Source organism: Prionailurus bengalensis, chromosome A2, assembly GCF_016509475.1.
Source record: "Prionailurus bengalensis isolate Pbe53 chromosome A2, Fcat_Pben_1.1_paternal_pri, whole genome shotgun sequence".
NCBI lineage: Eukaryota > Metazoa > Chordata > Mammalia > Carnivora > Felidae > Prionailurus > Prionailurus bengalensis.
The window spans coordinates 33,084,952-33,112,621 of record NC_057348.1 but is presented as its reverse complement, the minus strand read 5'-3'; the positions used below and the strand labels follow the sequence as shown (position 1 = coordinate 33,112,621).

Genomic DNA, 27,670 nt, shown 5'->3' with positions numbered 1-27,670 from the left:
TTTTTGATCTTTGCCACTGTCTACCAAAAATGTTCTGAATAATTGTTACAAAAATGGAGAATGATGCCACCCTATCTGTGTTTTCTTCTTGCTGTCCAAGGCCTGCTGAGTCATGAAACCAAATGACACCTAGGAGTGAGAGTGTGGCTCAGTCTGTGTTTCAATGCCCCTATTGGTATAAGAGACGTTAGGGTTTTAGTTCTGAATTTGTTTCTTCTTTGGCATTTCCAAGGTTTTGAGCAGTGTTATTTGAGCATGTCTTTCTCTTCTTTCTTTTTTTTTTTTTTTTTCCAATGTTTATTTATTTTTGGGACAGAGAGAGACAGAGCATGAACGGGGTAGGGGCAGAGAGAGAGGGAGACACAGAATCGGAAACAGGCTCCAGGCTCTGAGCCATCAGCCCAGAGCCCGACGCGGGGCTCAAACTCACGGACCGCGAGATCGTGACCTGGCTGAAGTCGGACGCTTAACCGACTGCGCCACCCAGGCGCCCCTCTTCTTTCTTTTTAAGTGCGATAAATGCGGTCTGTCATTTTGATGTTTTCTATTAAGAGAACTTCCGTCTAAATAAAACAATAGAGTTGATGGCCAGCAGTTGGGAAAGAGCGAGGGCTTTTAAGAATATAAATGCAGACAGTAGTGAACACCTTGCTTTGAGGTATGATTGATGAATTTTTCTCTCTCTGTCTCTCTCTGTCTCTCTCCTCCTCTCTCTGCAATTTGACAGCCGATTCCGGTGCCCAGGAAGAGCACACTGTCCAAGAAACAGCGTTACCGCCTGTGAATAGTAGCATCGTCGCTGCTCCCATCACGGACGCTTCTCAGAAGTTCCCTCAATACCTACCTCTTTGTGCAGAGGATAATTTAGGTCCTCTACCCGAGAACTGGGAGATGGCGTACACCGAAAATGGAGAAGTCTATTTTATAGAGTAAAGTATACCCTTCGTCCTCTCTGAAGCTGTCCCTTTATGTCGTCACTCTTCCTTCTCGCCCCCTAGTGGCTACGGTTGTAAATTACATCTGAAAGGACTGATTTTGCGCTGATGGTTTTCTTTCATATAGTTTCACAGGCTTTGTGCCAAAAAGCAATCAACACAGCCTCCCAATCATTGAGTCTGAGGATCTCAAAGAAGCTTAAGTTAATAATTTCCCTCAAGAGTGAAACAGCCATATTCTGGTGTATATATAAATTAGGGCATAATATATAAAGAACATATGGAGCCATTCAGTAAATTCTTTGGTTACTTTTTTTTAATTGGGTTGCAAGGGCTTTAGGGTTTTTTGTTGTTGTTTTTTTTTCAGTTGCGTTTTAAGAGTTCTTCATACATTCTGAATACAATTCCTTTAACATCTTTGTGGTTTGTGAACATTTTTTCCAAGTCTGACTTTTCATTGTCTTGACTGTGTCTTTTGAAGAGCCCCAAGTTCTTAATTTTGAGGAAGTCTGATTTATCAATGTTTTTCTTTTGTGGGCTGTGCTTTTAGTGTGCTGGCTGAGAAGTTTTTGCCTAAATCAAAGTTATAAAGCTGTCGTTGTCTGCCATCTTTGTTTTAGAAGTTTTATTGCTTACATTTTCCATTTAGGTGTATGATCCATTCTAAGTTGATTTTTTTTTTTTTTACACGGTGCAATTACATGGATTGAAATTTGAGAATATGGTAGCCTCCCTCCCCCAGTCCCTACCCTGTAGTCTCACATGGCACAGTTTTAGTCACTCAGGTCAACTGTGCTCTGGAAACAGATGATCCTCCTGACACATTGTCAGAAGGTCACTAGTGGCCTCATGCTACGTCACAGTGCTTATGTCATTCTCCTCATTTCATCTCATCACATAGGCATTTTATCATCTCACGTCATCACAAGAAGAAGGGTGAGTACAGTACAATAATATACTTTGAGACAGAGAGGCCACATTCACATAAATTTTATTATAAGATATTATTATAATTGTTCTTTTTTATTAGCTATTGTTAATTTCTTACTGTGCCTAATTTAATAAATTAAACCTCACCATAGGTATGTATGTATAGGAGAAAACATAGTATATTTAGGATTTGGTACTATATATAAATCTACAGTTTTAGTCATCCACTGGAGATCTTACAACTTAGCTTCTGTGAATAAAGGGTGGATTACACTATACAGATGTGAAAAATCTTTCAAAATTATAAAACTTACATATATCTATGTGTGTATACATATGCATATACATATATACATATATACATATATGCATGTATATGTATATGTATATATGTATATGTATGTATGTATATGTATATGTATACATATGTATATGTATACATATGTATATGTATATATACATATGTATATATGTATATATAAGATATTACTAAAAGTTAAACATTTAAGGGAAGCCTGGGTGGCTCAGTCAGTTAAGTGTCGAACTTTGGCTCAGGTCATGATCTCGCACTTTGTGGGTTCAAGCCCCGTGTTGGGCTCTGTGCTAACAGCTCAGAGCCTGGAGCCTGGTTGGATTCTGTGTCTCCTGCTCTCTCTGCTCCTCCCCTGCTCATACTCTGTCTCTCTTTGTCTCTCAATAATAAATCAACTTTTAAAAAAATGTTTTCAAAATTAAGCATTTAATAAGTAGTTTACTAAAAATGGAAAAATATACAAACAATTGAAATTATTCTAAGAATCTCAGGTAATAGCATTTTTTCTCCAATAATAGTCAGCTTTTTAAAATTTGTTTTAAAATTTTTTTTAATGTGTTTTTATTTTTGAGAGAGAGACAGACTGTGAATGGAGGAGGGGCAAAGAAAGAGTGAGACACAGAATGCAAAGTAGTCTCCAGGCTCTGAGCTGTCAGCACAGAGTCTGACGTGGGGCTCGAACTCACAAACCCTGAGGTCTGACCTGAGCCAAAATCAGACGCTTAACTAACTGAGCTGCTCAGGTGCCCCACTAAATTTGTTTTTTAATGTTTATTTAATGCGATCAGCACAGAGCCTGACACAGAGCTTGATGTCATGAATCATGAGATCATGACCTGAGTCGAAATTAAGAGTGAGATACTTAACCAAATGAGCCATCTGTGTGCCACAATAATAGTCAGTTTTTAAAATGGTACACTTTGGCTCTATTATTAAGATTCTCTGTTAAGATTTACCATGGTTTATATACCACTAAAAAAAAAAAAACCCTAAGACAAAAAAAAAAACAACCACAAAATGGCCAATTAAGCTATAAAATAAATAAAAATATAAGTAAATCTGTTATATTCAAATTGAAGTTGAAGGTCTGCTGTTCAGTGAACAATAGCCAAGTGAAAGTGACAAAGAAAAAGATTAGAGAAGACACAAATTACCAGCATTAGGAATCAAACAGGGAATCACTGCAGACCCTGAAGACATTAAAAGGTAATCAGAGAATGTTGCCAACAAACCTACACATGTAAAGTTGACAACTTAGATAAAATGGACCAATTTCATGAGAAGCACGAACTACCACAACTCATCTGTATGAAATAGATAATTTAAATAGCTCCATAATGACTAAGGAAAATGAATTTGTCATTTAAAAACTCATGAAAAAGAAATCTCCAGGCCCAGATGGTTTCACTGGAGAACCGCTCCAAGAATTAAATTTCTATACAGTCTCTTCCTGAAAACAGAAGTAGAGGAACACTTACCAATTATGTTTATGAGACTATTGTTACCTTGTTACCAAAAACAAACAAGGAGAGTCTAAGGAAAAAAGAAAACTGCAGAGCAAGAGCTCATGATTATAGACATAAAAATCTGTACCAAAATATCAGCAAATAATATTCCATAACAGAGAAAGAATTTTATACCATGATCAAGTAGAAATTATCCCAAGGATATAAGACTGGTTCAATATTTGGAAAATTCATAAATACAATCTACCATATTAAGATACTAAAGAAAAAACCCGACATCATATTTATCAATGCAAAAGTCTTTGACAAAATTCAGCACTCATTCATGATGAAAGTTCTCAGAAAAACAAGAACAAGGGCAATTTTCTTGGCTTGATAAATAATATTTACAGAAAACCTGCTAACATGACACTTAGTGGTAAAAGACAAAAAAAATACTTCCCCTGCTTGATTGGGAACAAGCAAGGATATTAGCTCTCACCACTCTTTTTTTTTTTTTGTAATGTTTACTTATTTTTGAAGGAGAGAGAGACAGAGTGTGAGTGGGGAGGCAGGGGCAGAGAGAGGGAGACACACAATCTGAAGCAGGCTCCAGGCTCTGAGCTGTCAGCGCAGAGCCCGACACGGGGCTCGAACCCACAAACCGTGAGATCACGACCTGAGCCGAAGTCGAATGCTCAACCGACTGAGGCACCCAGGCGCCCCAGGTCTCACCACTCTTAATCAACCTGGTTTTGTAAGTTCTAGCCAGGAGTGTAAGTCAGGAAAAGGAAATAAAAGGCCTATAGTTTGAAAAAGAAGGAAGAAAACTATCCCTCTTTGCAGATCACATGACCATATCCAAGAAATGTATAAGAAAGTACAAAATCACAAGAAATGTAAAAAAATGTTCTAGAATCAGTAAGTTCAGCAAGATCACAAGATAAAAGATAAGCATACAAATATCATTGTATTTATGACCACATGGACACCAAAATTCAAGAAAAAATATAATTCACATTTTCTTCCCCAAAAACTCCACTTAAGCATAAATCTAACAAGATATGTCTAGGATGTTATATACTGCAGACTACAAAACGTTGTTGAAAGAAATCAAAGAAAGTCTAAATGGAGAGATGTCTTCCATAGATTGAAAGACTCAATTATATAGTAAAGATGTCCACTTTCCCAAAATGGATATGCACGTTTAGCGAAAATTCTGTCAAAATCTCAGTGAAGGCTTTTGTTAGTATAGACAAGTTTATTTTAAAATTTATATAGGGGGGCACCTGGGTGGCTCAGTTGGTCAAGTGTCCGGCTTTGGCCCAGGTCATGATCTTGCGGTTCTGAGTTGGAGCCTGACATTGGGCTCTCTGCTGTCAACACAGAGCCTCCTTCTGATCCTCTGTGTCCCCCTTTCTGCACCTGCCCCCCTCTCAAAAATAAAAATACAACACTAGACATGAATAAACAAAGTTTATATAGAAAGGCAAAGGAGCCAAAATAGCTGGAATAGTTTTAAAAGAGAAGAACAAACTTAATCAGTTTGTCCATTATCAAGACGTATTACATAGCCGCAGTAACAGAGGCTGTGTGGCGTTGGCGACGAAATGGGCACGTGGATCAATGAAACCCAGAAACAGACCCACAAGTATGTCTAAGTGATTTTCAACAAAGATGCCAAAGCCATTCACTGCAGGGAAGAAGATAACCTTTTCAAAGAAGTGCTATTGGAGCGAATGTTTAGCCAGAGGTAAATAAATGAGGCTCAACCTCAGGCTCATAATTTATACAAAGAAATTAATTCACAGTAGCTCATCACAGACTTAAGTGTAAAACACAAGGCAATAAAAGTTTTCAGGAAAAAAAAATTTTTTTGAGCTCTAGGTCCAGACAAGGAGTTTTTAAGACTTGACATCAAAAACATTGAACCCTAAAAGGAATTACTGATAAATACAGCATCATCAAAATAAAAAAAAAACATTTGCTTCACAAAAGACCCAAATAAGAGGATGTTTTAAAAAGCAAACTACAGAGTGGGAGAAAACGTTTGCAAACCCCATATCTGAAAGTGGACTGTTATCTAGAGTATATAAAGATCTCTCCAAACTCAATAGTAACATTAAAAAAAAAAAAAAAGATCAGTGAGAAAATGAGCTGCAGACGTTTCACTGAAAGGATATACACATGGCAAAGAAGGACGTGAAAAAATGTTCACCATCATTAGCCATGAGGGAGATGCAAATTAAACCCAGAAAGATATCATTACATACCTGTTAGGATGGCTAAAATAAAAAATAGTAAGAAGGTAGATGATGGCACAGATGCAGAGAAACTATCATTGCTGGTGGCCGTGTAAAATTGTATGGCGTTCTAGAAAGCCGTTGGGTGGTTTCTTTTTTTAAAATCGTCAATAAGTTTTTATTTTATTTTTATAAGTATTTAAATTCTAGTTAGTTCCCATGTAGGGTAATACTGGTTTTAGGAGTAGAATTAATGATTCATCACTTAGTATAACACCCAGTACTCATCACAACAAGTGCCCTCCTTAATGCTCATCACCCATTTAGCACATGACCTGCCGACCTCCCCTCCAGCAACCCTCAGTTTGTTCTCTATAGTTAGAAGTCTTTTATGGCCACCCTCTCTTTTCCCCCCCCCTTCCCTTATCTGTTTTGTTTCTTAAATTCCACATAGAAGTGAAATCATATGGTATTTGACTTTCTCTAACTGACTTATTTCACTTAGCATAATACCCTCTAGTTCCATCCACAGCGTTGCATATGGCAAGATTTCATTCCCTTTGATGGCTGAGTAATATTCCATTATATATATATGTATATATATACACACACACACACACATACACACACACGCACACACATACACACACACACACACATACACACACACACACACACACACACACACACACCACTTCTTTATCCGTTCATCATTCGATGGGCTTTTGGGCTCTTTCCATACTATGGCTGTTTTTGATAATGCTGCTATAAATATTGAGGTACATGTGCTCCTTTGAATGAGTATTTTTGTATTCTTTGGCTCAGCATCTAGTAGTGCAGTCTTAGTGGTGCTTTTTAACTTTCTGAGGAACCTCCACACTGATTTCCACAGTGGCTGCAGTTTCTTATAAAACTAAACATGCACATTTGGCCAAAGAAGTGAACACTTATATTTACAGAAAAACCTGGACATGTATGTTTATAGTAGATTTCTCCTAAATAACCAACAACTGGAAATAACCTAGATGTCCTTCAGTGATTAAACTCTGGTACATTCATGCCATGGAATACTACTCAGCATTAAAAATAATTTATTATTGATATATACAACAACCTTGATGAGAATGAATGAAAAATAGCAATCCGCAAAGATTACATACTGTCTGATTCCATTTTTAGGGCATTTTTGCAATGACAGCACTATACATGTGGACAACATGAGATTAGCAGTTGCCAAGGACTTAAAAAGGGTTTTCGGGGCAGAGATTAGAAGGGAACCAGATAGGGCTATAAAAGAGTAACATGAGAGGGGTGCCTGGGTAGCTCAGTCCATTAAGCATCTGACTCGTGATTTCGGTTCAGGTCATGATCTCATGGTCCAGTTCATGGGATCGAGCTTCACGTCGGGCTCAGCACTGGCAGCTCAGAGCCTGCTTGGGATTCTCTGTTTCCCTCTCTCTCTGCCCCTGCCCGGCGTCTGTCTCTCTCTCTCTCTCTCTCTCTCTCTCTCTCAAAATAAGTAAATAAACATTTTTAAAAGAAAAGAGTAACATGAGAGATCCTTGTGATGTTGGAATTGTTTTGTGTCTTGACTTGTGGCTATCAGTCGGTATTCCATAGTGACATTGTACTATAGTTTTATAAGATGTTACCATTGGGGGAATCTGGGTAAAGGGCATGTAGGATCCCTCTTTGTTCTTTCTGATAACTACAGGTTAATCTATAATTATCTCATAATACAGAATTGCTTTTAAAAAATCATACATAATCTTCCATCGCCACAGTGACCATTATTGCTATATTACTGGTTTAGGAACAGTAACAGACCATGAGCTGTAGTGTTGGACTCCCTGGGTTTGATTGCCAGTGTTTCTCGGTACCAACAGAGTATCTTTGTACAAATGTCCTCATTTTTCTGTCCTCAATTTTCTCATCTGTAAAATGCATCAATACTTCCCTCATAAGGTTATCATAACGATGAAATAAATTGTAACAAATAGGTAAAAAGAATAGATTCTGGTCATTGTAAGCGGATCAATCATATTAGTGGCAGTAGTTGTTGCTATATTACATTAACTTTCTTTTTTTTTCCTTTTTAATACAGTTGAGATGATTTGTATATACATTTGCACATTCTGTTTTTCACTTAAGCCTTAAGTTTTTGCAGCAGTTAATAAGATTTGAATCATTTAAAATGACTATGGTAGTGTTTTTCAGCATTTACAACCCAAACTTCAGACTTCCAAAAACAATTTAGGTTACTACCTAAATTAAAAAAAAAAATTGTTTTTTTCATTTCTGGTTTGCAGTTTGAACTTCTGGCCTTGTAGTTCTTTGCCTCTCCGATTTAGCTTGCATAGACTGGCCTGGGAGCTCACACAGAACCTCATCCCAGGGTCCTGAGCTGCTTCGGGGCACTTCCTCCAGACATTCTCGTGCCACTTTTAACGTGGTTGAAGGCCAATATCTATCTCTTGCACTGGTCCCGCACACCTTCAGACGTTCAAGGCCTCACTCAGTGTCTCTTGAAACATTTCCCCTGGAGTCAGACGATGCCTTCTGGGAGGCAGACACATTTAGCTTCTCCAAGCTTTTGTGGGGGGTTTTTTGGCCCAGATTTTGTTTATGATAGGTAATTTTGGGTTGTCTTCACTATTGTGTGCAACATAATTCAGGATGCTGCGATTAATGATAGGTATTAGCAGCTTTGAGCCAATTGTGTGAATTGAGGTAGTTTCGTGCTGTCAGGGGGAATTCTTATGTAATGTAATGAGTGAAATAGCAGCCTTCTTTGTGAATTCCAGCATCCAAGGTTTAAGTCACAGACAAATTGAAAGCAAATTGGAGTTTGCTCTTCTGTAAAGGTGAAGACTAAAATCAGTTTAGATAAGGGGAGGCAGCATAGACAAGGGGTATCATTTGGAACCCATTTTTCAAAAATAAAACTGACATCACATTTTAAGCTTTCCATAACAGAATGATTATACCTTAAATAAGTAAAAAATCCTACTGAAGTCTCTTCCCAAGGCTTTTCTTTTCTTTTTTTAATTTACACCCATTTTAGTTAGCATATAGCGCGACAATGATTTCAGGAGTAGATTCCTTAATGCCCCTGACCCATTTAGCCCATCCCCCCTCCCACCCGGAGTCCCTCCAGCAACCCTCAGTTTGTTCTCTGTATTTAAGAGTCTCTTATGTTTTGTCCCCCTCCCTGTTTCTATATTATTTTTGCTTCTCTTCTCCTATGTTCATCTGTTTTGTATCTTAAAGTGCTCATACGAGTGAAGTCCTATGATATTTGTCTTTCTCTCACTGAGTAATTTCACTTAGCATAATACCCTCTAATTCCATCCAGGCAGTTGTGAATGGCAAGATTTCATTCTTTTTGATTGCCCAGTAATACTGCATTGTATGTATATACCACATCTTCTTTACCCATTCATCCATCGGTGGACATTTCCCAAGCTTTTTGTAATTCCAAACTCGGGCTCTCTTCTGGGATGAGTTTGTTGTTGGGAAGTAGCTTTGCTCTGGTTGAGGGAAAATGTTCAAGAACATGTAATTCTGTTGTCATTGAGCTTTTTGCTTTTTCTCTCTCTCTCTTTTCAAATGTTTTTCTTGTTTTTGTTTCTGGATTTCAGCCATAACACGAAAACAACATCTTGGTTAGACCCTCGGTGCCTGAACAAGCAGCAGAAGCCTCTGGAAGAGTGTGAAGATGATGGTAAGGGGCTAGCAAGGTCTTGGTTCAAATGTGCTTGAGGCTGTTCACATGTGCAAATTTTAAGGAGTCACAGCAAGGTCAACCAGGATTTAACAAATGAGTTTTTAAAAAGTCATCTCATTTCTAGTAAATAAACCGTAGGGCGATCAGAATTGGAGGGCAATCAGAATTGTTTTAAAAGAACAGTTTGTTTACACATGAAGGCAGATGTATACTAGTATTCCATTTTAAACAGAATTTGAACACAAACTATTTCAATGAAAATATAACCTCTGGCTTCAGGACCTTGGAGAACACTCTAGAAAATCTCTAGGAATATAAAAACCAAAGGTGCTCTGGTTACTCATCTATGGGGTCCTAATCCTATATTAGGAAAGTCTTAGAGGAAGAAAAAATCAAGAAATATTCTTGAATTCTACATATTTCATAACTTGGCATAGGAAAAGCGAATCATGACTTCTTGGGAATCTCTGTGTAACTTAGAATATATCCTGATTATCTAAAAAGTAGGTTCTTCCAAGAAAGAGCCCGAGGTGTTACCCTTAGCTCTACTCTGCCTGTTAATCTTGAAAAAGAATCAATTGGCTAAGAGAGTTACTATTTTAAAACGTTTATTTCACGGCTTCGGGATTTCTAATTATTTTTCCAAAATGAAAAAAATTAGAACAAATGTTTCCTTTTCAGTACTCTGAAGTCTGTCCCAAGTTGTACCAAAATTACTTTTTGCCATGGACGAATTAAAAGGGAAATGGTTTGTTTAGCTGCTCATTATTCATTTCTGGCATTTGAATTAGTAGTATAATTATGGAATACATATTTTACTAAAAGACAGTGAAACTTTATTAATTTGTCCTATGGGGCAGAATCATATAAACTTGAGGTTTGCCTGCAAATGTAAGCCAGTGAACTATAATACTGCCAAAAACCTTGTACTTCTAGATCTTTCTGTTCTACATGGATTGCAGATACCATGAAATGAGCATAAAATTGTGTGTTCATATTTATGGGAGTGACTCCAAGTGGAAATACAAATCCTTCTGACTAGGGAGACCTGAGTGAGATGCTTCCCTGAGTTTGGTTGCTGAAGAAGGAATGGAACACGTGTAGTCAGCCTCATTATTTTAAATGCTTAAGGGATAATGAACTGTCCTGATTATCCAAGTATTATGTTTAATGTGTAATACGAAAGTGACCAATATTCAAACATCAGAACATAAAATACATTCAACCATAAAATTTCAGAGAACAAAATTTAATCTTTATTTGATGCTGGATGATTTTGAAGGCATTTTGGACTTCTTTTACCATAGGCTCTTCAGTGCGGTCTCCATTATAATTATACTGGGAACATATAAAAATGCCTGTTATTATAATTTTATAGATGATAGAAGACTCCAGTAGCTTTTACCAGGAGAAACTTAATGGAGTAAAACTGTTGAGTAGAATTACTGAATGATTTTGTTACCGAATCTATTGCAGTTCAGCCTTGAACAACACAGGATTGAACTGCAGTGGTCCACTTTTATGCAGATTTTTTTCAATATATTAGAAAAATTTTTAGAGATCTCGGACAATTCGAACACCTTGCAGATGATGTATAGCCTTGAAATACCAAAAACATTAAGAAAAGATTAAGTACTATTGTAAGAATACAGTATAAAATACTTATATAAAATAAGTGCTTATCGACTATATTATTGGTAAGGTTTTCAGTCAACAGTAGACTATTTGTAGTTAAGTTTTGGGGAATTCGCAAGTTATATACAGACTTTTTCACTGTGGAGAGTCAGTACCCACAACCCCTGGGCTATTGAATGGTCAACTGTTATTTTTAATTCTTAGAATTCTTGTCATTGGTGTTAATGTTATTACCTTTGGAACAAGTATGTATTCGTACCAAATACCATTAGGTTATCCATTTATCCTTTCAACTTAGGATTCATATATGCTTTTTCCAGTAGAAATTATATGTATGTCTGTATACACAGTGTGAATATATAACCAGATGTTACCACTCTGACATTTATCAGTCCCCACACCTTCATTTGCTGTTGCCACTTAACACAAATCTGCCTTGTGTTGTGGTTTATGTCGTGACACCAAGAAGAATAGTGTTTTTGCTCACAGTATTGTTCCTGTATTCAATTTCTGTTCTCTGGAGGCCAGATGCACATGGTCTGTAACAATATCGCTTCATAGTTATTGTAAAATTTTTCATATACTCTCTTTTCTGACTCCAAAAAAGTAAGAAAGTGGCTTGGGATTTTGATCTTTAGTATATAACTCCATTTGTTGTTTCTGTATATCTAGTTCAATTAGAAGCCTTCCACCTTGCCTTTGAGCTCCAGGCCAATATTTAAAAATGCTTGGTTGATAATGCTTTTTGTCTGAAAGAGATTTCAAACGCAGTCTGAATAAAACCCAACTAAGGATCTCTACCCCCCAAAATCTGGTCCTCTGTAAGTGTTCCCTATCTTGGTTGAGGGTAAAATTCATGTATACCTGTGAGTCCCCCTTGACCTACTACTTGACCGTGATTTCAACCCATCTACCCTCTGAATTTACTTTGCCTCTCAGGTATCTCTGGAATCCATGCACGATTTTCTTTGTTGCCTGTGGCATCCTAGTCCAGGTCACATGCCTCTGTCACCCACACTCTTGCCTACTCTCCTTACACTAGACCCAGAGCACTCTTTTAAAACGTCAGTGTGATTGTGTTATCCGTGACCACCCTCTCGAGCCCTGTTCAGTGGCTCTCTGTCCGCGCAATATTCAGCCCTCCCCACAGCTGGTTTCTAAGTTCTAAGTGCTTTGGCCTCTGGTTTTTCTCACCCTTGCTCCTCTCTACTCTGCCCTTCATGCCCACTAGCACTTTCTTAGAATACTCTTACATTTTACAGACAGATACTGAATGCCTCCTATATGTCCATTGTGTCCTAGGAACTTCAGATGTATCAATGGACACAACCATCAAAATGCCCTGCTGTCATAGAGCTTAAATTTCAGTCATTCTTCACTTTAAGTCTTTTTGTTCCATCGGGCATATCCTTCAGGTTACAGGTCAGGGACTCTTTCTGTGACCTTGCCCCCAGATATGATTGGGTCATTCTGTGATGCGTGTTACTTTAGACACATTATCACAGGTTTTAGATATGGAAGTTTTATTTATGGAAGGTTGGGATTTGTCTCCTTCTCCAAAAGAATGTATGATTTGTCACTTTGCCCAATGACCGGCCCATGGTAGGTCTCTCATTAAATACTCGCTGGAGAAATGAATTGGATGCTAGCATCAAAACTTACTGTTGACAGCGGAATCACTTTTAAATCAAGAGTTCACAAGGTATATAGTACCATGTTGGGAACTAAAGTCAGCAATTGAGTCATCCATGCATCCATCCGTCCGTCCATCCGTCCATCCATTTAGAAGTATTTAGTACCTACCAGGTACCAAAACACTGTACTGGGCACTGAGCATTTCACGGTGGTGAAAATAAGTCTTCCTCCCTGTGTTGGTGGAGCATACAGTGGAGGGGACAGCCACCTGTTCTGTAGCTGGAGAGACTTTCTGCGTAAAATGGTTTGTTGTGTGCTGTCCCCCGCTCTCTTCTCGGTTACAGTGCAGTGTCTTACTCATAGCAGGAGGGGGTCAAGAATGCAGAAGATCCTGACCGGTTTTGCTTCCTGACTTACTGTGACCATTGTCACTGCAATATTTCTGGGCTGTTTGACTTCGAAATCTCATACCAAGTAAACAGTGCTTTCCCATCCTCGTTTCAGGGCGGCCTTCAAGCCCGCTTTCGTCACGTGCAGCATCCTGACATAACTCATCTCTAACTCCCTGCATTCTCAAATTGACCCCACCTTCCACTTTTCAGGCAGCATTATTATCTCTAAGCTCAGTAGTGCTTTAACTGTGAATATAATTGCCTCAGTGATGAGAGCATTACTGCGGGATTAGAAGGACTAATATTGGAAGGGGTAACAGCTTTGTTTGCCCGAAATGAGGTGTGTGATAAGTGACTTCCCACTTAAGAACATTGAAACCACAAAGGTATTTGTCATCTTTTACAACCGATCAAACCCTGTTTCGACATGCAAGGAAATGAGCCATATAATTATGTTACCAATATCAGCTCTTACCATTTTGTGATTTACACTGAAGTCTCCGGTTTACTAGCTGAGCCAGTGAAATAGGCCACAATGCAGGTAAGGACAAAACCAAGTGACATGTTTGCTGCTGTTTTTCTGAGGGAAGTTTTCTTTCTTGGTGTTGGTGTCTGAATTTTTCTTTCTCTCTTTTCTGTCTCATTCCTGTTATTCCTTTGGAGAAGAAGGGGTCCACACCGAGGAGCTGGACAGTGAACTAGGTAAACCCTCCCAGCTGCATGACCTACCCTGCATGGTTTTGTCTCCAGTGAATTGCTTAATCCTTCCGTTTCCTTAGTCTGCCCTTCTTCAATTATGATTTTCATTCCAGCTTACCCGTGAAAGGTCAATCTTACAACCCTCGAGTCTGACTCGCAGGCATCACGCAGAGTTGTAATAAGTTGTGTCTACAAAGAGAAAGTCTGAGTGAATTGAGACTGGAACGAGAGTCAGCACATTGGTCCTAGGAAGTCTTGCAACTTGAGGATTAGGAAAAGACTAAGGGATAGATGCTTGCCGTGTCCCTTGAACTCTCCTATAACCCTACACCAGCCTCGTTTCCTTCATTGTTTGCTGTGGGCGGTTATCTACAGGGGTCACACAAAAAAAGCAAAGCAAAACAAAAATAAAAACCCACCAACTAATGAAGGGACTTTGTAGGAGTAATAGCAATACAGTAATTCTCATCATTAACCAAATAGTTAATAATAGTCTTAGTCTTGTGTTAGTAAGTCGCCAGCCACTTGTTGGCTTTGTTAATGGAGTGAATGGCTGGAAAACCAGATGCTGATCTTATATGTGACATATAAGCTTCGAGTGTATGTATCAGTGTAAACCAAGTCTTGACTTGTCTAGCTGTTGCAGTCTAGAAATAATTTACATTAGCAGATAATGCCAAACTTTTTTATCTTTGCTGTTGGAATATATTGAATTATATCCCATGCTGTTTTATGTTCAGCTTTGAACAATATTAGTTTGCCTTCTGTCTGATGCATCTACTGAAGGATAGGGTGGAAAGCACACGTTTCAGCTAAAGTGCACATAAAAGCCTTGGTTTATTGAACATTGGCCATCGTATATTTTTTAAATAGATGATTAACATCAGTATGAACAGAACTCTCCTTAGATTGTTGCATCAGCCTGAGATTTTTGAGATTGCCTTAGGAACTGAAAATGTAAATACTTAATAACAGCAGATTATTGTTTTCATTTGATTTTGTTTGTGTTTGTTATATAATAATCAATTGTGGTTGACTGGAGTTGTAATCCAATGGAATTTAGCTCTGTTTTTCTTCCTGTTTGGAACGTTGCTGTTGTAACTGATGGACATGCCAGCATTGGTCGATAACTACTGAATGGAACTTATCTTTCAAGACGTTTAATAAGTTGTCCTTGTCGTGACTGTGGTAGGAAGGGCTGGAGGCTCATCCTGTGTGATAGAACAATTTAAAACTTACTTGATCAGAAAAAATTGATCGGTAATATTAAAGTAATTGAAGAAGACCGAACTAGGTTTTTTTTTGAGACACAGAATGAGTGCCTTAATCATTTGCTGAGCCACTTTAAATCACTCTTGCTGGTGATTGATATGTGTGAGTGACCCCTGCTGTTCATGGGTGCCAGGTGGAGATAACAGAACTGCGCACGGGGGCACGATCTTTTCTGCTTCCATGGAAGTTCGAATATTGACACTTTTAGGAAAGAAGTTTCTATACTTTTTCCCTTGTAACTATAATATTGTGGGAACCTGCCTGTGCTGTTGAAGATTGAAAACATAAGTGTTAATGCCTGCATAGTATCATCTCTCATGGTCATAGGCATTATTTGGGGAGATGGTTTGGTAACATGGTGGGACAGCCTGTGGGGGCAGATCAGACTGCCTGGCTTCTTATCCAAGCTCCCCTGTTTACTGGCTGTGTGGCCTTGGGCAAGCTACTCTACTCACCTCCTCTTAGCTTTGCTTTCCTTTTCTGTAAAGAGAGGCTGAAGGAGGAGCTCCCATGGTGTTTGTAGGAAACCTAATGATAAAGTCTTAATATCTGTCCCTGTGATCAGCACATATTGTTAGGTTTACTAGTGTCATTATTTATTAACTAATTCTCACCTGTTGGACTTTTTAATCCTCCTATGGCATTTTTTTTTACCTTTAGTACGGGTCAGGGGAGGAATGTATATACTGTAGAAATGACCCAAATATGTCTTTCTAGGTGGAGATAGGACTCTGGATTTTTGCCTGCACATATCCACTGTGTAAAGAGTAGTGTTAGTGGGTGTACACACACACACACACACACACACACTTTTCTCTTGCATTCATTGCATATTCTGTTGACAAGCTCACTGCCCATTTTCTTAACAAGAGGGTCCTAATTTCAAATAGTAGCATCTGTCAGGTTTTCAGTGAACATTGGGATTCCACATGTGGCAAGGAAACCCTCTCTGTGATCTGCCTCTGAGAGGTAGGGGACGGTTGGCTTGGGTGTGGAACACAGATCACGTGATTATAGAGTTGTCATTTCTGATCTCTGTTGGGTGAGTTGGGTCAGTAGCTACCTTATGCACTTCGGGTCTGCAGAATTTATCACAGCCTCTGCAGACAACTTCCCAGAATTGAAAAGTACTTGCAGAACCTCCTTTTGGAATTTTAGGGTATTTATGTGCTGAAACCAACTAGGAGAGGTAGAGACAAGGAAATGAGGTTCCTTCCCCACCCAGGCTAGGTCACAGTTTTGAAATCTGTCTGTGACTGTGAGCACGACTTTTCAATCTGTGTGTTGACGAATGTCTTGAAAAGAACTTAGAATGTTTGACTGCTTCCTATTTGCTTCTGTGGTGACAATTAATACCGTATGAGATTTTTCAAGGCAGGGCTAGGAAACAAGCAGGCTGTATAAATCTGTTCTGTTCCTTTTCTGCTTTCCTAGAACATTGCCATTTGTTGAGCCTACGTGCCAGGTGCTGTGTGAAATGTTTTTTAGGCATCCTTGTTTAATCCGTAGTTGACCTTGAAGTAAATCCCAGTGAAAGATGTGGTTCTAAGGCATTAAGTAACTAGCCCAGTGCCAGATCTATGAAGGGGTAGAGATAAGGTTCAGCCCCCAACCTGGGCAAGCCCAAAGGGTCTTAGCTGCTTAAAGTACATGTGACAGGTTGTATATTCTGGTTTGATGTCCAACAGTTTTGAGACATAGGGTCTGACTCTTCGGGCAACATCAGAGTGTTTAGTAAAAAAAAAAAGAAAATGGAATGTCATTATTTTGGGGGCTTTGGCATTTTCTGCCATTCTTAGTTTTTTAGAACCAAAAGACAAATTTGAGGACAAACATCTTCCTTTTTTAAATCGATGACCCATTTCTATTTTAAGCATTAGGAAACTAATTCCTATTATTAAGTTAATTACCACATTGGAAGTGAGAAATCTATCTTTTCAACTGAAAATGAGCTTTTAGCTTAGAAAACTAGAAAATTTCTGGAATTTGCTAATCTGTTCCAGGAGATGTGTTTAAATTTACCAATGTCCGGGAATATCACTTGATCTGCCACATGTCTCACCTCTAGAGTATAAGTTGTTGACTAGACAACAGGACAAAGGTCAGAGGTGGCTTCTTTTTTTCGTACCCTCTTTAGACCTCTATCAGAGCACGAACAGTATGGTGTTCGAATTATCTGCATAATTGTGCACTTGTAATTACATATGTGTCCCTGGTGCCTACCACACCCTCGAGCAGAAGTGGACACTCTCCACATGTTTGACAAATTAATAACTGAATGAGTTAACATACAGCATACTATTAGTTCCAATGTACATTATAGTGATTCAGTAATTCTATACATCACTCAGTGCTCATCCTGATAAGTGTACCAACGAGTTGAATTCTTAGTATTTCCCATTTTATCTGAAGATAATCAGGCCGAATATTCAAGGGTGCAAATTCCGAAAAGGATTTGGTTCAGTGAAACATCAAATTTCACACTTACCCCCTCCTCTGCCCCCATTCCAGAGCAAACATGAGGCTGTGCCCCAATCTGCATTTTTTTAATCTTCGATTTCTCAACTCTTTGGAAAGATTTTCCTGGTTCATTTTCATTTAAATGGTAATTTCCAGCTTTGTAAGGGGAAACCATTTCCCAGGCATTTGATTTGCATCAGTTCGTAAGACTGGGCGTACAAAAATGCCAAGTTGCATCAACATCTGCAAATTGGACCTGTCTTGCATTTTAGTAGCTTGTGTCTCCTGGAATTCAAAGACTTCTTTAAAACCTGCTAAGCGTTGGGGCGCCTGGGTGGCGCAGTCGGTTAAGCGTCCGACTTCAGCCAGGTCACGATCTCGCGGTCCGTGAGTTCGAGCCCCGCGTCGGGCTCTGGGCTGATGGCTCGGAGCCTGGAGCCTGTTTCTGATTCTGTGTCTCCCTCTCTCTCTGCCCCTCCCCCGTTCATGCTCTGTCTCTCTCTGTCCCAAAAATAAATAAACGTTGAAAAAAAAAAAAAATTTTAAAACCTGCTAAGCGTTTAAAAAAAATTTTTTGAGAAGAAAAAGGGGGAAAACCTGTCTCTTTGTTTGCAAATAGATAACATGTGGAGCAAAACCCATGAAATTAATGTCTCTTGATATGCAGCCAGATCTTAGCAAAACATAAACTTTGAGTAATTAGCGTGTGTGTTCGGGTGCACGCGCGTGACTCTGTTTCAGCGCAGGACTGTTGATGGCACATGTCAGCCCTTTGCCCGGATGAAAGAATCCTTCTTTGAGAAGAGTGGTGACCACGTGATTCCTCGAATTAAAAAAAGAAAAAGAATTTAGTGTTTCCAAATAGGTGACATTCCAAGCGTTTGTAATATTCCATTCAAGTTGGTCTTCATAGCTGACTTCCAGGAATAATGATTCACGTTGGAGTGTGGTGTTAACCCAAGCTTGCCTTAACTGTGTGTGTGTGAGAGTGGCTTTGAAATGAAGTTGAGTAATTGCTGCTCTGCTTGAAAGAATTGTTTAATGACACAAAACACAACCTGGTTACTTCTTTCACCAAGTCTAATTATCTGGTGCAATGGGGCTTTTTCACAGTAGATTCTTGTTGTGGCAGAACTCACTACTAGGAAGCTAATAAAGTTCCAGCTTTTGATATGAAACCTTATGGAGAGAAGTCCAGTAGAGCACAGTTGAGTTTTCAGAAAGGCACGTAAATCTGCCAGGGCCATTGTACAGCACCACAATAAAGGAATAAAATCTTCTCCCTCAAGTAGTGTGTTCTCAGAGGGCAGGACCTGTGTTTCTGCTTTCTTAGGCGAAAGGTAGGCCTGTCTGAATGCAGCAGTTGAATGATAGATGCAGGCAATTAGAAAGCCCAACTCCACGTGGGCATTTTTACTTACTCAGTAGCATTTTAATTAGGAACAAGGAGGAAATAAGATGCAAATTTTATTTTATTCCAGGGAGAGCAAAAGCAGCTCTATTATATTGAAAATGAAAAGAAACGCTAATTTTCATCCATTTTTGTTTGTGTGGTAAGGTAGTCTGGAAATAAAATGAGAAAATTATAAATATTTAAGATACAAACCAGGCATTCAAGGCAAATTTTAACCAAATCTCCATTAAAATCTAATTTAGTAGTTGATTTAGAACAAAAGCATCTGGGACTACATTTTATTAACTTGTAGTAGCTTGTGCAAAATATCAGTAAAGAATTGTTCCTCATGTAGAAAAATACACTGATAGGTACATATAATGCTTGCTTTTTGTTGTTGTTAGAATGCACAGTTTTAACTGGATTTAAGGCACTTTCAAGAGTCTCTCTCTTTTTCCCCTCACTTAGTTGTTAAGAATCCTTGGGTTCTTCAAGAATATGGTCTTCTTGCTCTAAATCTTCTTTTATTTTTCAGAACTACCTGCTGGTTGGGAAAAGATTGAAGACCCTGTCTATGGTATCTACTATGTAGAGTAAGTGGCTGTTAACCCATATTTTGGTTTGTACTCCTCTATAATAATTATGTACGTTTATGCTGAACAGAGTTGGCCATCATTATAAGGTACAAACTGTTAGCAACAACAACATAATTTGTAATGAAAATATATATGCATATTTTAATGAATGAGAAAATATTCAGTGAATCTGAAGACAGTAAATGCTAAAAGGACAAGATCAATGCCTTTTGTTTACCAGTATTTTACCAGGACCCAACACAGGCCTGGCATATGCCGCCTTCTTGATAAGTATTAGTTGAATGAATGAATGAATGAATGAATGAATGAGAAAAGCTAAGACTCACTGGAGCAGGTGAGTAGGGGTTATCTTCTGGAGCAGAACATGTTTGCCTACTTTTTGCCCTGCTCAGGCCTGAACTTTTCAGTAATTACTTATTTATTCATGCAGACTTTCCAGAAGGGTTAGACATGTCTCAGTAATGTATGAAATGTCACCAGAATTGAGAAGATAATTGAGAACTGGCCCAAGCTGTAAGACCTTGTATGCTTTTTTGCCTCTCCTCTGCCTGAGGACCATAGACATAGCTCCTATTTTCCATCTTTAAGACTCTCAAACCCTCCTCATGTCCCGTGTGGTATATATCTTGTTCTGGCATTGGGCGCAGACTCTGTCTTGTTAGGATAATCCTGAAAGAAAAGAAACCCAAGAGATGAAACATTGTAGCAAATGTGCTATGTATCATTTCCTGAGAAAGCGGAGAAATCACTAATAAAAGAGGCTTCGACAGAAACAAATGACATAGAAATATTCCATCGTCATAATCCCGCCTGGTGCCCTAAAGACAGCTGGCAAGCTTTCTGTCTCTCATGCTCCAGGCAATGAAAATTCATCTGTATAATGGCCTGGTGATAAGAGTATATGATACAAATTGTCAGACTGTAAAATGCTCCGCATCTTATCATAAAAAAGTATGAGTTCAATATAGCAAGTGTCATTGGCCAGTCCTCACATGGCCAACTCTGTGTAACAAAGGATTTGGTGACTTGGGCCATTAGAAGGGCATTGTTGTTTCTCTGACCCTCACAAAATAAAGCTCCTCTGTGTGCCCTGCAGATCATCTAAAGGTGGTTAGTCTATCCACCCTGTTTGACCAGCCCGCCTTTAAGAAATATTTTGAGTTCTGAATACTGTAATTACATAATAGGTCCATTCCCAAACTTCTAATCAAGTATGATTTTGGATAAGACAAAACAAAACAAAAACAAAACACCAAGTGTATGTATGCTTGTGTGTATGTATGTTTGTGTAAAATATGTGTATGTACACTAAGGCCATGGCAAAAAAAAAAAAACCCATGCATGTACACGTATGTATGTATTTTTGTTCCATGGCCTTATTAGTTTTGGAACCGTCTGGCGTATCTAGGTCTTTGTCACTTTGAACGCATCACATTTGCTTAGGTTAGCTGCATTTGGAGTTTTTTTGCCTGAGGCTCATACTTTTAATCCTGACTCCATGTCCACTGATGAAAATAGTTGGCAGATGTTGGGAGAGCCCTTCTTTTAACTTTGAGTGCTGAGGCTTCTCTGAACTGTCATAGGAAGCCACAAGCAGTTCTGGCATTGCATGTCATAGACTGCATCCTGTCTGTACTTTAATCTCATTTTTAATAATTCCACAATCCACTTTTCCTTGAATTGAAGCACTTCCCTGAGTCAGGTGCTTCCTTGGACATTTGGAAGAGTCAGTGGTTAAAATCCTGCGATTTGAAAGCAGACAGACCTGAGCTTCCTTGCCTCTTGACTGTTTACTAGCCACGTTCTGTTAGGTGAGTTAGTAATTGCTCAGAAATTTACTTTCCCTCTCCATAAAATATGAATATCAATAGGACCTGCCTCTTATCATTTATTGAAGATTTTAAAATAAAATGCGGGAAAAGCTGGTAGCCTCTATAGGCAGTCGCTATATGGAAAGCATTCGTCTCTTTTTCCTCTTCCTCATTGCCCGTTTTGACATGTGCTGGGCAGCATCTCAGACCACCTGCTTTGCTCGGTGCTAAGCAAGGGACTTGGCAGACTGGCATTTTGCTTGTGGGATGAACTGTTTTCTAACCAAATATTGTCTGCCTCCTGCTCCAGCCACATCAACAGGAAGACACAATATGAGAACCCGGTTCTAGAAGCCAAACGGAAGAAGCAGCTGGAGCAGCAGCAGCCGCAGCCGCAGCCGCAGCCAGAAGGTTGGCTTTCCCTTGATGTGTTGGGCAGAGGAGCTTGGGGCAAAGCCTGGGCGCTGACACCCCCGTGTGGTCAGAACTGGCCTTGATGTTCCTGTCCTTCTGCCATGCCGTGGACTTGGTGTCCTGCGGGGGCGGGGGGGAGATGACAGTGCTTCTCTTCCACCCGGAACCCAGACAGCTCAAGTGGGGGCCCTAGCCCACGGCCCCCCGATCTCCACTTTAATTTAGAAAGAAGCTGTCATCATACTGGAGAACTTGCTTGTTGCCCCAGCATGTTTACATACCAGCTGGTGTCTAAATTCATACTGCTTTGAGCCCTTAGGAGGAGTTATTATATATGAAGCTAACTTCTAATTTTAGAAACATGACATGTAAGAATCAGAAAAAGCTGGTAATTTTTAATGCTTTTCCAAAACTATAAGTTAATTCATGATCTTTATAAAAATATGGACAGTTCAAGAATGGAGAATATTAAATTCTCCCCTGCTTGCTCCTATCTCATTCTCAATGATAGACACTGTGCTGAAATTTTAAGTTTATTTATTTGTTTTGAGAGAGCCTGAGACACCACGAGTCGGGGAATGACAGCTAGAGAGGGAGAGAGAATCCCAAGCAGGCTCTGTGATGCCAGCACAGAGCCCAATGTGGGTCTTGTACCCACGAAGCCATGAGATCATGACCTGAGCTGAAACCAAGAGTCGGATGCTTAACTGACTGAGCCACCCAGGTGCCCCTGTACATAGATGCATATTTTAATAACAATCGGATTGTAACTTATAGGTGTGTGTGTGTGTGTGTGTGTGTGTATAACTTATATGTATATATATATGTTATATATATGTATATGTGTTAGTTTTATGACCTGATGATCTCATTTAAATGTATTTCTTGCACATATTTCAAAGCTGGTTAATAAAGATTTGCCCTGTAATTTTTAAGGGCTGCATAATTTTCCATTTTATGAACTTACTTCATTCAGCTATTTATTAATACATCTGTTCATTAATAGCCATCTAGTTATTAGTAGGGTTTTTTTAGTTTTTCATTGCACCCTTTTAAAATGATATACTCAGGGGCACCTGGGTGACTCAGTTGGTTAAGTGTTCAACTCTTGGTTTCATCTCAGGTCATGACCTCACACTTTTGTGAGTTTGAGCCCCACGTCGGGCTCTGTGCTGGCAGTGAGGAGTATGCTTGGGATTCTCCCTTTCTCTCTGCTTCTCCCCCATTTGTGCCCTCTCTGGCTCTCTTACAATAAATAAACTTGAAAAAATAAAATGAAATGACTGCTCAATACCCTCTCAATGTAATATGCAAATATCAAATATATGAAGATCAAATATGACACTTTTATTATAATATTGATCATAGTAAGTGTAGGTCATAGGGGGAAAGTTGGCAGACTTTTTCTGTGAATGGCCAGCTAGAGGACATTTTAGCCTTTGCCATTCATCCGATCTCTATCACAACTGTTCATCTCAGCCCTTGAAGTATGAAAAGACCCGTACACGATGTGTAAATGAATAGATGTGACTGTGTTCCAATAAAGCATCATGTATGAAGATGGATATTTTTTTAAATTTTTTTTTTCAACGTTTATTTTTATTTTTGGGACATAGAGAGACAGAGCATGAACGGGGGAGGGGCAGAGAGAGAGGGAGACACAGAATCGGAAACAGGCTCCAGGCTCTGAGCCATCAGCCCAGAGCCCGACGCGGGGCTCGAACTCACCGCGAGATCGTGACCTGGCTGAAGTCGGACGCTTAACCGACTGCGCCACCCAGGCGCCCCTGAAGATGGATATTTGAACTTGATGTAATTTTCATGTGTTACTAAGTATTTCTCATTTTAATTTTTTCAACCATGTAAAGATGGAAAAACCATCCTTGGCTTGAGAGTTGTATCAAAATGGACAGTAGGGTCCCTTTGGCTTATAAGCCACAGGTGGCCAAACACTGCCATAGATTGTATTTTACTGTCTTTTGTTTCTGTTTTTGTTTTTTTAAGTAAGCTCTACGTCCAACATGGGCCTAGAACTTGTGATTCCGAGATCAAGAGTCTCATGCTCTACAAGCTAGCCAGCCAGGCACCACTACACTGTATATTAGAGTAGTGTGTGTGTGTGTGTGTGTGTGTGTGTGTGTGTGTGTCTGTGTGTGTCTGTGTGTTCGTGTGTATGCACCTACCAAAAAGTTCTCCTTTCTACCTTCATCTCTTTTCTAGTTAAAAAAAAAATGTTTTTAAATATTTTTCTCAACTGGTGAAACTTTGTAGTGCGAGAAAGTGCTGTTTGAAGGCTCAGGTATACGGTTGAATATATTAGCTGGAAGGTGACTGTGTAAATCTCAAGGGTCACTCACAGCGCGTTGTTTCTGGGCCTCCAAGGTGAGGAGGACTACAGTCAGGACACAGGCATGTTGGTGATAAGTCTCGTTCGGGTTTGGGAGATGGGAGGGGATAGCACTTTAGCATACTGCTGAAATCACCTTTATTGTCATCCAAGACGAGCAGACCTCAGCAGCTCAGCTCATGTCTCAAGTGTGTTAGAGACGGTGTTCCCTCATCGGGCTGGTGGCGTCAGTTGATTGTATATCTTTCCTGATATTTTTTACTTGGTCTCACTTTGGACCCTCCGGTCACAGAGAACTGAAGTTTTTATTGGTCATATCACAATATGATATGAGCTTTCCTCAAAACTCTGATGGGAGAGGGACACACACACACACACACACACACACACACAGAGGGGGAGAGAGAGAGAGAGAGAGAGAGAGAGAGAGAGAGAGAGAGAGAGAGAGAGAGAATCTTATCCTTAACAAAGAGCGGGGTCTGATACCAGTTTGTTTTCTATCTAAGCTCTCTGTGTCTAGTTTCATTAGTTTGGGTAGTTGGATGCTTAAGAAGGTGAATCTTCTTTTAAGAGAATGTTAATGTGACTCCCATTTGAAGGAAACACAATGTACTCTTTCTTTTCCTCACAGAATGGACGGAACATCACCCATGTCTTGTGCCTCCTGTTACTCCAAACCACCCCCCGAGCAATCCGGAGCCAGCCAGAGAAGCTCCACTTCAGGGTAAAGCGTCTTTATGATGATGAAGCGTTTAGATCAAAAATTTAATTTTTTAAAGGAAGTTTAAAAAGTAGAATCTCACAATTGCCAGTTCCTTCCTTTGATGGTGAAAACTGTGATGTTAGAAATTCTAAACATACTGTTAATCAAACTTGCCAAGAAAACTAGAGCTTTATGTGTGTGTGTAAATTTGCTCAGCTAATTGCAGTGCTCTGAAAATAGTGACCACTTGCCATTAGCGTTTCTCAGCCTCAGCGCCTTTGACGCTTGGGGCCAGATAATTCTTGGTTGTGCGTGGGGCCTGTCCTGTGCATTGGACCAAGTTTAGGGGCGTCCATGGTCTCTACCCTCTTGTGACAACTAAAAATGCCCCAGTCGTCGCCAGATGCCCCTGGGGAGAAATCCCAGGGTTGTAAATCACTGATTTCGAGACTACAGAAATTTATTATTGGTATTTAGTAAGATAACTTGAAGAGTCAGCTTGAGGATATTCCAAGATCCTCGTCAACATATTTGCTTTTGACTAAGATTTTCTTGTAAATGTGAAACCATTTGATATTATTATATACTAAATGTGAATCTCCTATTCTTGCTGTAGTTTGGCATTTACACATATTTTACAATGTTTCGTTGGGTCTCACTTATTTATGCTCACAGATAGTAGGAGCCCCTAGAGACGTTCATTGTTAAAAATTGGTATCTCCAGAATCTTACTCCTTTCAGGCCTGATTGCTCTTAAATGATAGAGAAGAATTGGGTTTTTTGTTTGTTTTTGTTTTTTAAATTTCTTTAAATAAGAAAAATAGAACAGGCACTATATTTGATAGAGTTGGGGAATGTTTGCGGTACAGACCCATTAAAAAGACTAAGGTTTGTCTTCGTTCTCTGTACATTTTTAAAGAGGTATCGTTGCGTTAGATTTAAAAAGACAAGTAGAAAAACTCTTTTCTCTGATTTTCGTTCCTCCATTATAATTTTCATGAGCAAGAAGTTGCTTCCCTGGAAAGCTGATAGCATCATGAGATTGGTAATAATACCAGTTTATGTAAAATAATTTCTCCTGGCGTGGGTGTACATTTTTATGGTCCTAATGGGTTTAATAAAGATAGAACATAGCAGATAATAGCATTAATATCAATGCGATTGTGGCTTCCTCTGTATTTTTTAAATAGAAAATTCCTTCTGCAACCTCATGTGGCCTTATTTCCCTGCCTGCTGGTTAAGTGTCGTGTTCTAGCATCCTGCTAGGAGTCTCAGGAAGAATGTGTAGCTACCTTGGTTAGACTGGTATTGGTGTCGCTTTGCTAAGTTCACTGCCCAACGAAACTTTCCTCTGATCAAGGGTACACTTCTAATTCCAGCAGATGATAACGTTGAAGAGAGTTGCTCTTAGGAAAATTCTCCAATTCCAGTTGAGGCTTCGAGAGAGATTTCTGCAGCCATCCCTCCACTGCACCCACCCCACCACCACCGCTTTCGAAATTACAACTCACCTTTAGTGGGCTGTTTTTATTTACCCGGTACCTCCCTACATATCTTCTGTCTGCTATGGTTTTTCCTTACGGCTATCATGAATAAGGAGGTTGGTACTGTCATTACCTCCATTTGCACCTGTAATACTTAGGCAGAGAGAGCATTGGCGACTTGGCCCACGCCACACAGCCAGTAAGTCCTAGAGCACCCGATTTGAATCCTAAGTGTCATTAGGAACAGTTAAATTTCTGGCTAAAACCTTTTTTGTTCATTTGTTTCTTGTCTTGTATGTGCGGGGACACCACTGTGTAGTCTAAATGTGGCCAACCAATACAGATGCCAATGGCTACGTGTTGACATTTAAATTGATTACAATTAAAAAACAATAAAGAGGTGCCGGGTGGCTCAGTCATTTGGGCGCATGACTTCGGCTCAGGTGATGAACTCATGATCCGTGGGTTTGAGCCCCGTGTCAGGCTCTGTGTTGACAGCTCAGAGCCTTTAGCCTGCTTCACATTCTGTGTCTCCCTTTCTCTCTGCCCGTCCCCCACTAATGCTCTGTCTCTCCCTGTCTCTCAGAAGTGAATAAACGTTAAAAAAATTTTTTTAAGTAAATAAAATAAAAGTTTAGTCCCTCAGTTCCCCTAGCTGCATATCAAGGGCTCAAGAGCTATGTGTGATTAGTGACTGCCATATTGGACAGTGCAGATATAAAGCATTGTCTTGTCATAGAAATTGCTATTGGACATCACTGGCCTAGGGTGTTCAAACACATGCTAAAAAATTGTGCCAGCCTGTCAGAAAAGCAACCTCCTAAGGGCTATTGAAGAGCAGAATTTGGGGACAAGACTCAAAGGATCCTGATTAAATAGGTCTAGCATAAGCCCTAGACAGGAGTACCTTTATTTATTTATTTATTTTTAATTTATGTATTTATTTTGAGAGAGAGAGAGAACATAAGCAGGGAAAGGACAGAGAGAGGGAGAGACAGAATCCCAAGCAGGCTCTGTGCTGTCAGCGCAGAAAAGCCCAACATGGGGCTTGAACTCACAAACTGTGAGGTCACGACCTGAGCCAAGATCAAGAGTTGGGAGCTTAACCAACTGAGCCACTCAGGCAACTCTAAAATGAGTACCTTTAAAAAAAAAAAAAAAAGAGGGGCGCCTGGGTGGCGCAGTCGGTTAAGCGTCCGACTTCAGCCAGGTCACGATCTCGCGGTCCGTGAGTTC

At 39.5% G+C, this 27,670-nt stretch overlaps 1 protein-coding gene across 20 annotated transcripts in view; it reads left to right on the top strand.

Moving 5' to 3' along the window:
• Positions 1–27,670, top strand: part of MAGI1 (membrane associated guanylate kinase, WW and PDZ domain containing 1) — a 643,266-nt gene that overhangs the window by 535,877 nt on the left and 79,719 nt on the right. For 10 of the 20 annotated variants that reach the window (XM_043587870.1, XM_043587883.1, XM_043587884.1 and 7 more), the window contains exons 5-10: positions 728–929; positions 9,508–9,590; positions 13,919–13,957; positions 19,615–19,672; positions 21,797–21,897; positions 24,879–24,971. In XM_043587870.1, the coding sequence (XP_043443805.1) occupies positions 728–929; positions 9,508–9,590; positions 13,919–13,957; positions 19,615–19,672; positions 21,797–21,897; positions 24,879–24,971 (576 nt within the window). The remainder of the gene's footprint in view (positions 1–727; positions 930–9,507; positions 9,591–13,918; positions 13,958–19,614; positions 19,673–21,796; positions 21,898–24,878; positions 24,972–27,670) is intronic. The other 10 variants (XM_043587882.1, XM_043587885.1, XM_043587880.1 and 7 more) reach the window with 2 other exon arrangements.